We start from the raw sequence: 18,962 nt of genomic DNA, 5'->3' as shown, positions 1-18,962 counted from the left end.
GGCCAGAGGCACCCTGCAACAGCATACCAGCAACGGGCGGACAGCATGATACAGGCACAGGGAGCAACAAGCGGGGGTGACAAGGGGCAGCCCACTGCTTCAACACATCCATTGGCACTGCAGATGAGTAGCAAACTGGTAGTGGTTGTGAAAGACAGTTGGGAGCTCTTCTTTTTATTCTATGTTGATTTAGAAAATGCTGATTTACTTAACTAGTCATTTTTTGGCAGGCTCCTCCACTTAGGGAAGAGTTAGAGAAAATACTCAGGGGCTCGTAAATCAAAAGAAGCTTGAAAGTCACTGCAAAGCGGGAAAATTTGGTTTCTTTTGGAAATAGCCAAGAGTTTAGTGGAAGGGGTAGGTTCAAATTTCTGCTCTGCCTGATCCGCAGAGGCTTGAAGCCGAGATTCCCACTCCCTGGAAGAGTGCTTCTGCCTCCAAGAGCAGCAAATGCACTCAGGAGTGAGGCTGTCTTCCTCTTGTTTTGTGAACAGTTTCTTAAAGGTCTTGGATCTATCCTGATTTGGAAAAAGGAAAAAAAAAAAAAAAAAAAAAGTCGTTGTGGCATAGGAAAGTTGCTTTCTTCCCAAGTCCAATGATGACACTGGCACATGACTTATGAAAGTGTGTGCTGTGTTTTCTGTACAAATAATTGTATCTTTTAAAAATATTTTGCCATATATTAATCCAATTTTATTTATTAATATACTATTAGCTTATTCCTAGTTAGAGAGAATCACTGTATATATTAACTAGACATGCTTTCTATAGGGCCATTTCAACTTGCCATGCAAATGCCTTCTTGAGACAGATTTCTACAAGAGTTCTCAGGTACTTCATGCACCTCCAGGATGAAAACTTTTTGGTTTAATGTTTTTTCTTTGTGGATATAAAGCTGCTTCTTTTTTCCCCTGCTCAATGAACACGTAGGAAAATCTTCCCTTGCACTTCTGCTATCCGAGTCTGCTGGTGACTTCACATATTTCTGCTGAGCCCAGTTTGTCCACTAACGGTAAAATCACGGTGGAATTTCTACCGAATAACCTAGTATGTTTATGAGAGCAGATGCATATTTATACAGCATACACCAGAGGAACGCATGGTTAGCTACGGGGTGCAAAGCCTGCCCTTTGCCTATGACATGCAGTTGGCTTTCCAAATGATTTTCCTCTCACAGCCACTAGACGTTGACTTTGGCAGAATCGTTAGTGATAGACCATATATCATGGTTAATCATATCTGCTGAAAGGCTTTAAAGACTTCTCGTATCCTTCTCAATAAAAAAGATGTATTTTCTCATTTGAGTTATTTTTACCATAGGTCTCTAGTGCATGGTCATTAAACATACTTTCAACCCTATTTAGCTGTGCTTTATATCCTTAAACTGACATATATCTGGAGTGCATTATTTGTATGGGGCCAAATTAAAATACATGGTTTTGCCTCTTGCTTTAAAGAAAACTTAATAATTAAGCTCAGATTGACACAGATCAAAACATTGGCAAAAACTGCTGGAAACAGTGACTCATTTTTTATTTCAATTAACAGTTTCTCAGTTTCACATATAAACAGTGAAACTGTCAAAAATAATTATCACAGAGGAGAAAAAACCTATTTCACTTCAAGGTAAGGAAAACAAGCTAAAACAATAGCTGTGTGCACTGATCAGGCTATCAGTGAATGGAACTGAATCAGAGAGCTTTTTTCTTCTCTTGGCTGGAATCCTGTTAGTAATTATTAATTATATTTATTAATCATAGTAATATATTTACTTGTCCAATAACCTCGGCTTGTTGAGGAAAGCTTTCAGCTTACAAATTTTGTAAGGACAGAAATATTTCAAATGCTTTGGTTTTTTAAAATTTATTTTTATAGTGGAAAGACAAAATTTATGGGACTTCCAAAATTATCAGAGACATTTTGTTAACTAATCACACTTATATTCTGAATTCTGATTCCAAACATTCGATTTCAAAATCCTCTGTGGCTCTTTTTGGCACTTACTATGGTTTTTAACTTGGGTTTGGTTTATTTGCTTTTTTCCTGACAAAATTAGGTGAATCTGAACCAGTTGTAAAATTGCAAAATTCTTTTTGTTTCTCAAAAACCTTGGCATATGAATACAGGGTGAAGAAAGTTTCTTAAACGTACACTGAACTTCTGAAATATTGGCATGTGAACTCATGTCCTGTGGAGAAGAATGAAATTATAACATTCTCCTGCCTCTTTATTTTTTGTTTCCTACCCTATGTTATATGTTTCCCAGGATACATTTCAGGTTCATGAGTTTAAATAGACCTCTCTGGTATTATTTCCACTGTTTGGTAAGACTGAATGGAATTTTTACTTCCCATATTTTGAGCAGTTTGTGTATTTATTCAGTGTTATGTCCTTGTTTTGCTGTTGAGAATATAAGTAAAAGCAAGTTTCCTGGGACTGAGAAGACAGGGTTGGGTAGAGTTTGTGTTCAGCTGCAGACTCCAGCCTAGGCTGAGTTTTAAGCCCATGAATAATCTCCCCAGAGCTGCTGAGATCACTTGTACGCCTAATGCGTGCATTGCAGTTTGACTCGGTTTGACCCTGTTTGACTCCAGAGTGAAGGAAATGATGCCTTGGTTGACCATAGCTGTTTGTTTCTCATTTGTCTGCATTTACATACCCTCCATGTCTGCTTTCCATTAACATGCGAGACTTTAGTGGGGGATTTTTCACAAACAGTTACCACTGGCCAAACTAAACTCCACTGGGCACAGTTGGACACCATCAAGTGCTTTTGAAAAACTGCCTGTGTTCCTCCTTTTCAGACAAATTCCCCACAGAGTTTGTGTGCTGACAACCACTTATGGCTGATACTCATGCTTGTATCTTCTCCATCAGTATGTTACTGCAAAGAAAAAGTAAAAACCCACTTCGGTGCTGTCTTATGAAGCTCATGAAGCCAGTTTTCATTGGTTGACCCTTGAGGTGTTTACTCAGTTATTCAGCTCTTTATTGGGAAATGTCCTCTTGTCTATGGAAATTTCCTTGGGTTGGTTGCTTTCATAAACAATTACAGCCTGTGTTATCTGAGCGTAATAAAACTAAATGGCTTCCTGTCACCATAATCTCTATTTAGTTTTATACTCCTCATAATTTTCTGAATCTGTGTATGCTCTCTCATTTCTTGGCTTCATTTTGGAACAAATTCCCTCTTTTGATTTATTTTGCTATGATACTGCCTTCATTCAAATGCCTCCTTTAAAATTTTCTTTTGTAATCTGTCCTTACACATTTTTCTTCCTCTCTTAACCTCTCTTTATTTTTCAGGGTAGGAGGGGCTTAAGCATTATTGTTCATTTTATTTCTTTAACTAGTACATCACCATATTTAGTTAAAGAAATAATTCTCTCTTAGAGTTGCTACCTGTCTTTTATATTCTCAGCCATCAGTGCATTTTCAGGGAACCATAGATCTATTTTATGGGTAGAGTGGGAGGCACAAGGAATCCTGTTACTGAGCAGGTGTGGTGACAAATTAGTCAGGAAGCTATTGCTCAGTTTAACTCCAGCAGCTCTCCTCTCTCAACTGTCAGCTACTATCTGTTTCTGCCCTTTCCAGGTCCATTCACGCTCATCTGAAAAACAACATTATTTTTTTTCTGCTTTTTCTGAGACATGTAGGTAGTTTGGGAGCATTATTGTGAAAAATGGATGAAATGTCAGACCAATTGTATGATCAAAGGTAAAAGAGCCTCAGAGAGAGCATTTTCTGCATGTACACATGCATTTCTGGAAATAAGGCCCTGGCTGAATATCCTATTGCTTACTAGCAAATGTTTTGTCTCCATGTCAATGCCAGAATTTTAATTGCATTTCTCCCTGACATTAGATACGTAGTCTAAGAAACTGATGTTGCACTGCAGCTGGAAGCTGACATGAGACTGAAGTGACACATCCTTTGCTGTGGAATATTTGTCTCCAGCTGTTCCTTCGCGGGGTGGGTTAGGGAGACTGCACCTGTGCACGCTGGGGTAGCAGCAGCCACGGAGGATTCCCTGCCATAACATTTGTCTGTGAAACACATACTTTCTCCCTGAGGAAATGGGCTTATGTCAACAAAAATGGAAACTTCAAAAAAATATGTATGTAGTGTTGGGAAAAGCTAAGCATCTTTGCTCTTAAATGTGTGGGGTGATTAATTTCATGTTCCATATCCCTCACACACACATTCTTCTTCTTTGCCAAAAGTTGAATGTAATTGGAAGCTTATGAATGTCCACAGTTGCCAGACAGCTTAAAATTGAGATACTGTGAAATGCAAACAAATGGAAATGTTTCTCTCTTGCGTAAATATGCAAGAATTATTAATCATTAAATACCAATTGCAAGGAGAATCATTTAAGATGGTTAAAGATGAACCTGAGGTGGTTCTTGTGTACACACCTGGAGCAGGAGTCCAGTTAGAGTGGTCTGGACAAGCGGGTTCTGCTCTGCACACAAATTTTGCACCCCGTTGGCTGGTTAGTGTTGCAGCAGCTTCCTAAAATAGCTGTAGGAAGACACAACCCTTCACACAGATGTCCTCACATAAGAGTAAGAATAATTTGTGCTCATACAACTTTTTTTTTTTTTCCCAGATGGAAGTAAATCATACTGATCCAAAATAACATTTTTGTTGATGTAGTTGTGTCCACACTGAGGAGGGTAATGGTTTAGCTAGGTGGGCAGAACACAAGCAACTTGTAGATACCAAGAAGTTCTAAGATGAGAGGCGACATGGCAAGTCTTGCTGGTATTCTTGCTGTCAGGGCATTGATGGCTTGATTCAGTGAGGAGAATTACTTGTATGCACCCAGGTTGTTCTTTCACTTCCTTACATTTTCTTTTTACGTTCAGATGCTGACTGGCTACATCGGAGCAAAGTGCAAAGGAGCTTGAGCAGCTCAGGCCATGTGGGGTCTGTTGGCATCTTTGCTGAAAGTCTGCCAGGTAAGTAATTTTTCTTCTGTGCCTCCATTTACCACCCCTCCTTTTTTATTCTCAGTTATTTAGCTTACAAGGCCTTCAGAACGTGCACAGGTCATAACTATGTGTCAGTAAAGTGCCCAGGACACTAAAATGCTGATTTTTGTCAAGGTGAGAGGTTAACACAGCTACAGAATAAATTGCGAAAAGAGATGGCTAAGCTGCAACCTGAAAATAAAGAAATTGTGCTTTTTACAAGAAAATTTGCAGTTTACAAGAACTGTGCCTTACAGACTGAAAATATAAACCTCCTTTGTAAAAAGGCAATTGTACCATTACCATTTTTGTGAACACATCTGGTCAATGTTCATGTGTATCTTTTCTTTTGTTATAGATTAAAATGGTTTTGAGTGGTGTCTTCTGACCCACCATTGCTCCTCTTTGTTTAGCGTTCAATTCTGTCAGCCCCTTCAAAATGTACTGTTCCCCTCTACTGCCATTAAGTTGAATAATACATGCATACGATTTAATCCAAGCTGTCTCCAGCAGTTAGTCGCCTTCTGGAGAGTATCCAGGTGTTGCTTGAAAAGAGATGACGGGGATAGAAATAAACAGTTTCACTTGACGAATTGGCCAGCATATCTTTTGTCTCAGCCACCTTCCACTTCAAAAATCTGTTCAAATAAAATAACTGTCCTTGAGACGTAAGTAGGTTTGGGGTTTTTTCATCCATGAAGCTCAAAACCTTGTATAAAGATGGCAAAACATAATTATTGCAAGCAAACAGAAGTGGAAACTGAGGCACAGCCCTTGGGTTAAACTCAGTAGAAAGGCAAAGAGAGAAATCCAGGTAGTCTGGAGTATTTGGCTTCCTTCAAATATTAGACAGACTCCTTTCTGCATTAGCCATCCTTTCTGCAAAACAGCAAATGTTTCTGCTCAGAGTACAAAAACATGCCTAAAATGTAGTGCTCTCTGTACGACTCTGGGCTACCAGGTGGGCAACGACACTTTCCCACTGTAAGAGCAGTAAATGTGAGAAAAATAAATGGCTAGTTCATTTTTGCAGGGAAGGTGCTGCAGCATCACCACGAACTCAGGGAGCTTGGTATTCCTGAAGTGTTTTTGCATGATTATTTTTTAGGTTCACTCTTCAGTTACATAACAACATATGCTTTCCCTATTTACAACATTAAAATAGACAGAGATAAAAAAAATTACTCCCACTGCAAATGATATGGCACTGACGTCTACTACTGATACACTGATGTCTTTTTCCACCAAAGCCAGCTAGATGCTGCCTCAATCTGCCATGAAATGTCTGTAATCTCAGAGCCATGAAGTATAGCAATGTGCAAGGAAATGAACCCAAAGAAAAAGTGTCTTCTTGGCAATCAGAACTTGGAGATTGTCCCTTAAAGTGTCAGTAGCTCCCTGGATCTTCCTAGTGGGTTGGAAGGAAGGGAAATATCCAACCCAGTGGATATTTGTGTTGGAAGAAAGAAATGCCTCAGCTAAGCCTGAAGGCACCTGTTGGAAGGTGTCCCAAAATGTAGGGATTGTCAATAGCAGGGATCAGTCTACACTGGTGGCAGATGTTTTACACTCAATAGTGACTGGGAGGAAGATTTCCCACCCAGGAACTGTCAAGCACAAGATGTCTTCAGTGTATTAAGAGCTTAGAAATAAAATACTAGGTTGTGATAGAGGTCTGCTTTATGTGAAGTTTCTCTCTCGTCAAAATAATTTTGAGGAAGAATTGTTTTCCTTTTTTAACACCTGTTTTTGACATTTCTGAAATGGAAAAGCTTTTTGTTGTTGTCAGACTGACTCTGTTATGAAATGTAGATGTAGGTAGTATAAGAAAGAAGTTATAACGAATACATTTGAGGGATTCCTGCAAAGAGTTCTTGCACATGAAATAAAAATGTACGTTCCAGCACCTCTCAACCTTCCCATGTCATAAACAAACATGGAAATGGAAAGGGCAAATTCTCAGCTGTGCGCCGGGATTAAAACAAGCAGCAAAGCCCATCTCCTCTCAGCTCCACCCTGTGCCTTCCCCTTCCCCAGCACCTACCCTACTGTGAAGATTTTAAACTTCAGCCAGTCGCCCATACCAAAGCCCGGACCTGAAACTGGCATAACGCTGGGAACTCACGGAATCTTTCTTTTTGTTGGATGATGGTTTTGAGAGAGAGCAGTGCCCATTTGCATCTGTGTGGAGGTATGGACAGCCATGTAAAGGCCCTGGTGAAGATGAATTGGTGGGCAGACAGCAGGTGATAAGGTTAAAAGTGCACAATGGCTGCAGTTTATCACTCGGATATCAGTAATGTGGACATGCATGTGTGTGCTTGGATTGCAGGCACACGTATCTGAATACGCCTGTCTAAATCAAGTGGCTGCTCAAAACCTTTAGCAAGTGTCCTCAGCCAGAAACCCCCGAATCCTCCGTATTTACCTTCAACATGCATCGGAAACTGCTGCAGCGGATTGCAAAGCGTTGTACTTAAGAATTTAAATTTGGAGAGAAATGAGTCTTCTGTGCGATTATTTCATACTTTTTGGCTTCTCTGATTCAGACTAGCACTGAACCTCTCCCTTCTCTCCCCCTTCCCATTAGCCCCACGAGGCCTCCCTGACCTTACAATCCACCCACGGTTTCCATGTTACTGTCAGGCTCCTTACACTTGACTGATGAGAAATATGTGATTATTCAACACATCATAAAAACAGCCAGAGCAAATGAAGGAGAAATCTGGAAAGTATTTATAGAAAAATCTGTAAACAATCATTGCAATTCAGCTATTCAAAGCTGTGCACACATTATCTTATTAGCTGTAGAGCTGTCAGATGTTCTTTGGTTCTTTCACCTTTTTTAAAAATTAAGAACTGCTTTGTTATACTCCCAGCCATTTTGTATTTCATAGACTTCTGTTTGCAGAAACCACTTTTTGAGCTACAATAACTGAGATTTTTTTTTTCCCTTATGACTACACATCATTTCATTGACTTGAGGTTCAACAAGCACCGATTCACTGACATTCCTTGTGTGCTAAAGGCTTCTCGAGGTGACTTCAAGCACATGCATCTGTTTGCTGTGTACAGCTCAACATCAGATTCAGTTAAGTAGGAAGGAGGAGGTGAGAAAGAAGAAGCTGTGAAACTCTTCTGGAAAGCGACACAATGCGACGGTGGGACACGCATTGCAAAGTCTGTCTTCTCTGCAAGAGGCAGGGGTGTTTCTTACTCACCATAGCGTGATTTAACCAGAGCGGGATGATTCCATCAAGGCTTTTGGGGTAAACCAGCTCTCGATTGTAGATATACAGTGTCCAAAAGGATATAGACACAAACTGGAACCAAAATATAAATAAATTTCAGAATGAAAGACAAACATAATTGATAGGATTTGGCTAGTGCTTTCATTTCTGAGAAGGCAAAACATCTCCTACATGAAAAATGGTGATATTGCCAGATAAATTCACATATCTCACGTTACAACATAAAGAAAGGAATTTACTCTGAGGTGCAGTGTTCTGTGTTGATACTGCAAGAAAAACCTCCTTTATAAACTGCCAACGCTGACATTTTCTGTGGAATACCAGATTAGCTTTAAACTTTTTTTTTTTTTTTTTCCTTTGCAGATGGGATCTTTTGATGGTCCACAAGTTCTCCTCAAGGGACTGGCTGTCAAGCCACAAAATTTGTTCTGCTCAGTAACAAAGTAAAAACAGACCTTGGTAAGACAGTTCACATAAAATTTACCCTTATCTTCACAATTCATAAACCTAATTCCTGAACTGCAGGTGCTAGCTGCACTGTGGGCACCCATTTCTTTCCCAACAGAGGAGGATTTACAGTGGGGGAACTTAACTGGAGGAAATGAACGCTGGTATCCGTTACTGATACCTGGAAGCTGATTTGCATTTTTTTTGGCATGGCTTTGTATCTGAACACACTTTGTGTGCCTGGGGTTGGACATCAGGGTGTGAGATACTGGAAGAATGAGACTACCCTGTGCCTCCATCCTGCGGGCACAGTGAGGGTGCCTGGGGGTTATGCCAGCAGGATCGTGAATACTGCTGTGCAGAAAGATGAATTAGCCAGTCTCTGTCTCCATCCCTGGCAGGACTTTTTTAGTGAGACAGCTGGGTGAGCTGCTTGTGGACCACATTTAAGCAGTGCTTCTCAGTCCTTTGAGATTCAGAGATGGCTGAAGGCTTCACTCAGGAAGAGTGGTACCTACATGTATAAGTAACCCATCGGTTCCCATCCAGCCCACAGCACCAGATAAACAGTATTTTGATAAACAGCATTGTCTGTGAGGGAGTAGGTGATCTTTGGTGAATCTGATGTTGGCTATGACTATAATTATTGTCCTATGAATCTGTTTCTCCCCAGTGCTTATTTAAAGCCACGCTGGAGTCAGAGATGTAAGATTTTACTGCCTCATAGGTACCCTCTCATGTCCTCCTGGCCCATGCTGCCCTTTAGAGAAATGCCTTCAATCAATACATCCACAGCTATTCAGAACATGAGATTAACAGAGAGATTACACCTCATTCAGCCTTTGGGATCAGTCTGTTCACTCGGGGACAGCAACCCTAAAGTTTGTGCAAGCGGCTTTACTTTCAACCATGACAGGGTCAGCACTGTTTCTTCTTCTAAATGGTCTAAATCAATTTTTAAATGGTGAGAGAAAGCCTATAGTTCTTATCTATTTTATACATGTGCATATTATGCTATACACCCATAATCATTTATGCAAACGTTATTTTTATGTACAGAGGTTACTTACTGTGGACACTGGGAAAGCCAGGACACTGAAAAGAAGGTCTCTGCTGGAAATTACGCATTTAGCACATCGCAGTTTCTTAATTAGTCTCAACACATCAGCCAGGAAGGACACCCCATAGAAGATAGCCTGCAAAACCTAAAGTAATTACACCTAATGAGGGAAACTCATCCAGCTTTAATTAGCACATTCCTCAATGAACTCTGTTCTTGCTCTTCAGGGAGCTGTTTTGTTCATGAGCTGCAAGCCCAGTTAAGGGAAATGGCTGTTGGCTAAATCTTTTTTACTAACTGAAACTGATTAAATAAAGTTGCTTGGGAGATAACTTTAACAGTACCTCGTTTAATAGACTAAACAGAGATGTGTGATGTGATTCAGATGGGAGAGGTGGAAGGACATGTTGAAAGCCAGCTCCTTCACACTTCCTATGTTAATTGTTACCTTCAATGTATCTGAGAAGGAGCAGGGGAGAACAAAATATGCCAGGAAATGTTTCCTGTAAAGCAACTGCTAGATAGCTTCTCTCACCACTTAGCCAAGACAGGGCCTTCTTTCCAGGGACTCACAGTGCAGTTGATCTGTCTCAAGTAGCTCAAAATGCTATAACATGAGAACTGGGTGCAGAAGTTATCAAAACCAGAACCTCTTTTGCAGAACTCAGAGGGATTTGGGAAAGGATTTGAAGTGCTTTAGAAGCAGAGATCCACTAACTAAAACTGAGTAAGTTAAACTATTTATAACTAATGAATTTTGGAGTTGGGGGTGGGGAATGGGTTGTGTTTTGGGTTTTTTTTTCTTTCTTTAAATAATTTACAAGTAATGAGGGTGGGGTTGTTTGGGGAGGGTGCTAGGAGGAATTGTGTATGAAATTGTCACAATACTGTGGTTTAAGCCACTACTGTTTTTCTGATTAGTTTGTTTTCTCTCCTAATGCTACACAGCGGATCAAGCTGAACCAGATTTGTCAGATGCACAAAGGCAAGCAGAAAAATACTTCTTCCACTACCTTGCATTCAGCACTGAGTCTAGTTCAGTTCTGTTAAAGGAACTGAAGGCCTCTTCTTTTTAAGGCTCGGTTGTCCCAGAGTGATGCAATATGGGAAATGCAGTTTACTGCAAATGCTGGACCAGCAAGCAATGTTGAACTGGAAAGGGGCTGTGTCACAGCTTTCAGGATGAGATCTCTTTTGCCATGATCTTACTCTGAATCAGATATTTATTTACAGCAAAGTGTCTGAAGCTGTGGCTGGTTACTTCATCAGTTTCTGAAGGAGCCGAGAAGGGTGGTGCTTGGGAGGGGACAGAATTAGTGCAATGCTTTTCCATCAGAAATTCCTTTATTATCAAAATATCTGAGGGAAGGAGGGGGCTATGATTTCACCACGTCCATTGTCAAACAAGGATTTCTGCAAGCTTTAGTTTGCAGAGACTGAGTCTTCCCAGGGAGCAAAATAACCATAGTTTGCATGACCAGAGTATCCTTGCAGTTATCCGCAACCATCCCCATCCATTTTGTGGCTTCCCAGAAAAAGGAAAATATACATCCTACCTTCCCTATCTTTTCCACAGTCAAGCTGGTTGCCACGGCAGACTGCAACCAGGTGCCACGGGGGGAGTGTCTCCCCTCCCTGTGCAGACCCACAGCGGTGGAGGTAGGGAGCTGCAGATGCAGACTGGGTAACTGGCCCAGGGTCACCCAGGATGAGGTGTCAGAGATAGTGCACCACCCGGTTCAGCTGCAAAGCCCCATGTTTCCTCTCAGAGTGAGGGGGGAACAGCCACATTTTTACATAAAAAACCCAAGCAGCTTCATCAGAAGTCACATATGGTTTTGTTCAATTCTGAGGCACCCAAACCAGCTCTTTTAAATGTGGTTTTCTCTCTCTCTCTCTCTCTCTCTCCCCCCCATTACCACAATTAGCCTCTGTAACTGCAGGCACAATTTCAGACAGTAGGGATTCAGCCCTCCAAGTCACGGGTCTCGTTCAGAAAGTCCATACTGGGGTGCAGTGTACTCAAACTGAAGCACATATTCAACCCAAACGCCTGCCCCAGTCCTTGGCCTCACCAGGACACCAAAACCAAGTCCCTGAAGAGCTAAGAAAAGCCTGGTAATAAACAGAAGCTCTTGTTACACCCTGTAGAGTCAGCAGTAACTTTCTGTAAAAAGCATGAAAAATGAACATGAGGGTGGTGACAGTCTGGTGACACATGGTGACTAATTGCCAATAAAGCAATTAGGGAGAGGCCTGGTTCCCAGAGGATGGGGCTATTATTATCTTGTTCATGGTCAGCCTTACATTAATCATGGGACAGGGATAGGCTGCTTCTTACCCCCTTCAAAATTAACTAAAACAAACATTTCTGAAAAGAAACAGTCCCAAAACAACCACATTCTCAGCCTGGTAAATATTCTGTCATATGCAGGGGAGGACAATGTTATCTTCCGTATGGAAAATGCTTATCCGAATGTGTAACCTGACCCGTTTCTCTCACTAAACATGGAGAACAACTCCTGAAGCAGTTTGAACTCAGTCTCAGGAGCTTGTTTTCTGTGCTGCTCATAGCTCTACCCTTGTCCATCACTGCGGAGTCAAAGGTGTTTCAGTCAGTTTGTGATCACCCTATATTTCCAGAAGCAATGGAAGAATATGCAAGTAATTTTCAATCCAGAAAACTGAAACTAGCTAGAACCATCCCTAGTAACTCTCAGTTTGTCAGGGTGTACCACTGGTAGACTTGAGTCAGAGCACCAAACCCGTGCTCTTCCAGGCATATTCCTGTAAGAAAGGTGCATCCAAATCTCGCAGCCCTTCTCTAATTGGAAAATGTTGACATAAAAAAAAAATTACATGAAAATATCAAATTATTCCAGACGTCCTGTGAATTTCCCAAACAGCAGTGCTGGCACTCACAAATCCATTGCAGTCACTCATGGAATATAAATCCGCTGGCTGTAAATAAAGAGGATCCCCTAAAGTATTCCCACACAAACAGAAGGAAGACTGGAAGCATTCAGAAAGCTAATGATTAACCCGAAGAGGAGAATATGGATATGATTATCCCTGTTTGAGAGATGCTGCTTTCCTCTCTAGACCCCTCACAGCTCCATGGCACACTAGGTGCTGTAGAAATGCTTAATTTGGCCAGATTGATTTTCCAAACTGAGAGTCATAGTGACAAAGACAAACCTTAATTTTTATATGCTACAGTGATCAAAGGGGTGTTTCTGTTTAATTAACCTGACATGATTTACTTTACATATAGGATCTAGCCATGTGTATATTGAAATCTCCAACTGGTACAAATAAATCGGGTTCCAAGCTCTGCCCTTAAGGGGGGATAAATCCAATATTATGTCTATTAGACATAACAGTAAACATTTAGTGTAGACACACATCCATTCACATGATAGTGACCTGGAAAATATGTATACTAAATGCTGGACCTATTTTGAAATAAATAAAAAACAGCTTTCAAGAAAATTGAAAAGTATTTCAATTATGAGATTCAAAACTGTAAGAAATAAAATGAGGCAGGAATGCAATTAATAGTTTTTAAAGGTGCAGTGTGCTCATTATGCAATGATTTACCAATAGATTTACAGCAGCGAGCAGATTTTTATGAGCTCAGATATTTCAGGCAATGAATGATTCAGCTTGTACTGTTTTGTGTCACAGACAAATGAATACAATACTGTTTTTATCTGCCATTTCTGCTTGTTCAGTAATCGGTCAATGAACTCCTTTGATACAAAACCCACTTATCTTTTTTTTTCCCCTACAAAAATATTTCCTTTCTGAATCTTGATTGCTATGATCATTAACTAGATAAATGAATCTGAAGTAACGTCAGAGCTGTAGCTCTCTTGGGAGAGCTGCATGACTAGTGAAGAATTGAATGAGTTGCTAAAAGAGGGTCATATCTAGAAGAAATTCTTCCAGCATCCCTCCATCAGAGCTAGGAGTCAAGCTGCATTTCTACCCCTGGAAAATGTCACATTTCCCAGTATTTCCATTTGGGATCAGAGCAAGCTGGCCACAGCAGCTTTCTGCAGAAAGAAATTTTTAAAAGCAATTCCAAAGAGCTAAGAGGAATTTTGGGGGGAAAATTTCTAAGTGATTCAGCCAGCCGGTGCCAGAAGCCAGGCAATTGAAGTCTGGTAGGAGACGGGCAGAAGAGATGGACAAGCGCTCTGCGTGCCTGGCTCTGGGAAAGCCTCCAAGGCATTGCCCAGCCCTGCCCAGCACAGAATCTCCACTGAACCAGCACAGCCAGCAGGAAGCTTTTCCCTGCTCTTCTTCCCCGGGGCCGTACCTCCCGGCATCCCAAGGCGTTTCCTGGGACTAATTCTAAAGGCACTGAAATGTAATACATTGGGTGCGCATCTGATGGATGTCTGTGGTTGACAGCCACTTCTTCTTCCTTGATGTCCCTCAGGAGAAACAGGAGTGAAGTGGTTTAGTGCCAAACCATGGGACAACTCTTCCAGGTCCTGTGGAGCCCCACAAGGAGCTTCATGGGCCCCTGGGCCATATTGTCTTCTCACCCTCTTCCTCTTTTACACGGTGGCTCAGGAAACTTTTGCCACCTGAAGATACCAACACTGTCCAGTTCAATGGGAGAAGGGGGGATGAGGACATTTCTCTCCCTGGGCCCCTTTCCGTTTTTGGCAATCCTTTCTTGAAAAAAAACCACATCTCTGTAGAGGAAGGACTAGTGGCCATGAAGGAGTAATTTTGCACACCCTGCCTCATTGCCACATTTTCTGTGTCAGGCATAGGCAACATCTGCAGCCCAAACCATCTTCCTGCTGGCTGACAACTCCGTTTTAGTGTCAGGATCAGATCAGTAAGTGGTTAAAAGATGGGAGACAAAGGACTAGAGAAGTGAAGCAAGGGCCCCAGAAATTTAATGAGACCTGAGCTGTTCGGTAGATCCGTAAATGAGCCGGGAAAGGGAGCAAACACTGAGGTGGTAAAGCTTTGTAAATTTTTTTTTTCTTTTTTTTATTTCTGTCAAAGTGAAGTCTGAACACAAAATTGTCAAAGAATCTCAGGATACTGAGTGCCTGACACATCAGATAGCAGATGAAGATCAGTGTTGGTAAATGCAATGTAATGCATTTCAGAAAAAAAGCAACTTCAATTATATAGTTTTCAACAGTGGGTTCTAAATTAACTACCACCATCCAGGAAAGAAATGTTGGACACACTGTGGACAACTCTCAAATTGCTAGCTCCTTGCTCACCAGTAATCAAAAAAGACAAATAGAGAGTTAAGAATTATTAAGAAGAAATAAACAACAGACAAGGAAACACCTTCAGGCCACTGTATAAATCCATGCTGTGCTCATAGCTCGACCACTGCAGCCTGCCCTACTTACCCCTTTCTGAAACTAGAAAAACTACTGCAAAGAGCGACAAGGATGCTTTAATGAAAGAAGCAGCCCTTTGTGAAGAGAGATGAAAAAGGCTCGGGCTTCCAGCTTGCAGAAAAGAATAACCGAGGGGAAAATCTGGTAGAGGTCTCTAATGAGTTGCAAAGAAAAAGTGAACAGTGACGGACGATTAAATTATAACACAGATGAAGAAACGCATCCAATTCAGTTGTCAGGAAGCAGGTTTACACCAACAAAATGAACTGCTCTTTCACTCAAGGCACACTTGCCTTGTAGCACTCATTGCCACAGGATGAGGAAGGTACCAGAAGTATAAACAGGTATGTTTTTCCTTTAGATAGGTGAAGGGAAGTCTTTGAATGGATATTAGCTACCTTGGCCTGGATTTATCTTCTGGCTGGGTAAGTGGGTATGCCAGTGTGAGGGTAGAACCATGGAAAGCTCATTTTATGCTTACATGTGCTGTCTTGTGCAGCCTTTCCCTGATCATCCACTGCTGGTCACTAAGGGAAGCTGGATGAGTATTTCTGTATCCCAAAATACTAGGAGATGGGTTCCTTGCTTTCTCCTCTTGATCTCATGCTTTAGAGCTGTGTCATATACTGGATGACAGATCTTACTATAATGGTGCCAGGGGATGGGGGTGGAGATGCTGTTTTGCCTGAAAGTATGGCTAATACTTTAACGGGACCAGCTTTCCCCCCAAAAAAAGGACAGGAGCTTGGCACACAGTCCCTTGCCTGGGACTTGACTAGTGGTGTTTTAGTCTACTGACATATGTCCCAGCAGAACAAACTGAATATCCTTAAAGTTGTTGAATCCTGACCATTTGATCACTGGTATTTCAGAAAAATTAATTTTTAAAATGTCACAAAAGATGATACAAAGACAACATAGCAACAAACCATACATATGCCATCCTGACTGCAGCGATATATGTGCCCTCATACTTGCACAGCTGGCTTGGCTACTAAGAAGGGCACTGTGGCTCCATGAAGCCCAGACTGTTGTAGCCACCTCACCACCTCTTGTTGCAAATATTTCACAGTCACAGAATGGTTGATGTTGGAAAGGATCCGAATTTCCCAATGCCCTGGGGGTCTCCAAAGGCCCTACTTGGAGCTGGGGAGCCTTTAGGCTTCTATTGAACCACCATGAGGTGTCTCCTTCTGAAGAGTTAAAATAGAGACAAACATACCCCAAGCCAGACCTCCCACTGATACTGAACTCTGGTGGTCACACAGAATGAATGAAAGGCCATGGAGGTCCCTGTGGTCATCCTTCAGATTAGCAAGTGTCCCTGAAATTTGTGCCTTGTAGGAACCCTCTCCACGTGCCCGGTCTTTCCACCCCACTGCCACCACTGCCACGAGTCACTGATGAACCGCGTGGACTGTGAACAAGCCTTCTCCCCCAATCTATCTCACCTGCTTTCATTTTGATTTCTATCTTGTGAAATGTTAGCATATTAGGAGAACCAGAACACATTATGGTCTATGATTTTCTGTGTACTTTTAGGAAATGCAGCAAGCCATTGATAGCACCGTTAAAACACATGTAATAATGTCACAAGCACCACTCTCGGCAGGCTGGAATGTCTCTTGTGCTCTCAACTGATTGTCAAACTAAGCATGTATTCTGAATGGCTAAATTAGCACCGCACTATGCTTTGTTTTATCTTTTCTGTGATTTACAGGACATAAAAGCCTGTTAAAAAACTGAAGTAAAACTCCAAGCATCATTATAATGTGTGTTGAATTAAGGGTTAGATAACATTCATCAAACTTGCACGTGTCCTGGCTGGACCTACTTTACCTTTCTGTCCCTCTCCTCACAGATAATAGCTTGTCTCTTTTACAAGGAGGCAGCTAGCTTCAAAGTACTTTCTGAAAGCCAAGCAGCTCACTGGCCAATATTCTTTCTTCAACACCTTTCACAGCACAAGCCTGGATCCCTACTTAGTTTCCTTTGGGGTATAAACCCTTAAAGGAAGCAGTTTAACAGCAGCAAATATACCAGCTGCATATGTCTTGAGGCACAGATGGCAGACAAACAAATAGACATATTGGTATCACTGTACAACACGATTTGCTTACCAGATTGAGGACTGTCAAATATTTCCACTGCCCACCGTAAAGGAACACTTCAGATGGCCTCTCTTCTGTTCTTATGTGTGTGATTGAATAGGCTATGAAAAAATACCAGACAAAAGCAAGGCAATGATACGTTGCGAGAGTAGAGATTTCCATGCTTTAATTAAGAGCAAGTGAAAAACCATCCAAAAGCAGCTTTCCTCTTAAGGTCCTTGGTCGCTGTGCATGGGAAGTGGCAGGGCAGGAGGCTTTACTTTGGAGCAGACTCAGGACACATTGCCACTTTGCTCACGTCAAAAGGAATATTCACAAGGCTGTGAACTTTGCTTCTGTTTGTTTCCCTTTTCACCGTACAGATAGGCTGGGGGTGGGCAAGAAGAATAAGCTTATTCCCTGGATTTAAATGCCTTGCTCAAGATTAGAGAAGATTAGTTGCAGAGTTACATAAGTTTTTGGTTGTTTTTTCTTTTTGCAAAAGTGGGGGGAGCTTTGCTGCTGGTTTTGTGTAATGGGCTGTTGTTCTTTGTGTAGCAAGTGAAAACAAGTAGCGTTTTCCTCTCTTGTAGCTATGGGTGCAGCCATGTCTCCAGTTCAGTTTGGGAAGCCTCTGAGACTGTTTTCCTTGTGCCAAAGGAAAAAGAGAGAAGCATAACGGTCTGTGAAAGAAAAACCAAGTTGATTTGTTGATAGGCTATGGAGGTGGCAAGGAAGCTGAGAGAATTCGTAGGCAAAGGTCCTTGGGGTTGAAAATCACTGTGAGCGTTGACATTTTTTTGTGGGAAAAGGCTCTGCTGCCTTTATGTTGCTCTGCACAGCTGGGATCCGTCACAACCGTGTACAGCAGGTTGGACAAACTCTGAGTTGCTCTGAACCTCTGGCAGGGATGGAGACACAGGGCAAAGACCCCTAAGCACTGAGCAGGGCGTCTCACCTACCTGCTTCTTTACTTGCTGCTGTTCACCAGACAGACCCTCTTCCCTGGCGCGACGTTATCCCACCATCAGGGCTGGGGTAAAGAAGAGAAGAACTGATACTCATGCAATGACCTTAAAATGAAGCGATCAAAAAAGTTCCCGCAGAAGTGCTCATTTTTCCCTCCCCTCCTGCCTCGCCAAGCAGCCCTAATTACCACTGGAAAATACAGACGGCATTTCCTATTTGGGCCAGAGTCTGCGTAATTGCAGTGTTGTCAGCAGTAACTGCCACCTGAGTGTTTCACAGGGCCTTGGTGGGGAGAGGGTGCCGCGCCCCAGCCCGCACCCGCACCCTCCCCACACAGGACAAGGCAAGGGGGTGCTCTTCTCACCCCTGTGGAGGCTGCCTCCGTGGGCAGGGCTGCGCTTCGGCCAAGCAGACTGCATTAAGGGATGGGTTTTTTGCCCTTCTAACTGGCCTATAGGCAGCATTGAGCAATCTGCTGTGTTTTGGTTTGTTTTGGTTTTTCTATTGCATTTTTTTTTCCCCCTGGTACAGGACATAAGGCTCCATGTGGGATGATTTCCTATGAACTCAGACAGCAACATGCATGCATGTTGGGAAACAGCCCTTGCACTAAGGCACTTCAATATCCTCCTGTGTTTCATTGACTTCTCCCCTAATTCAGATTACCCACATCCAGATTCCCCAGGCATTCCAGCTATCACAATCCCAATGAAATATTTCTGCCTCACTTAGGAAAAATAAAGATGTAGATCCTTTTGTGGTTGTCTGAGGTTGGAGACAAC

The 18,962-nt window shown here is 42.0% G+C and overlaps 1 protein-coding gene across 2 annotated transcripts in view; it reads right to left on the bottom strand.

Annotated features, from left to right (window-relative positions):
• ADTRP (androgen dependent TFPI regulating protein) overlaps positions 1-17,532 on the bottom strand; it is a 32,967-nt gene extending 15,435 nt beyond the window's left edge. For both annotated transcript variants that reach the window (XM_074871915.1, XM_074871925.1), the window contains exons 1-3: positions 17,242-17,532; positions 9,748-9,882; positions 8,201-8,302 (exon numbers count right to left, since the gene is read on the bottom strand). In XM_074871915.1, the coding sequence (XP_074728016.1) occupies positions 8,201-8,302; positions 9,748-9,882; positions 17,242-17,394 (390 nt within the window). In that variant the 5' untranslated portion in view covers positions 17,395-17,532. The remainder of the gene's footprint in view (positions 1-8,200; positions 8,303-9,747; positions 9,883-17,241) is intronic.
• Between the last annotated feature and the right edge of the window lie 1,430 nt (positions 17,533-18,962).

Source organism: Strix uralensis, chromosome 1, assembly GCF_047716275.1.
Source record: "Strix uralensis isolate ZFMK-TIS-50842 chromosome 1, bStrUra1, whole genome shotgun sequence".
Taxonomy (NCBI): domain Eukaryota; kingdom Metazoa; phylum Chordata; class Aves; order Strigiformes; family Strigidae; genus Strix; species Strix uralensis.
This window is presented reverse-complemented; position numbering and strand designations above follow the sequence as displayed.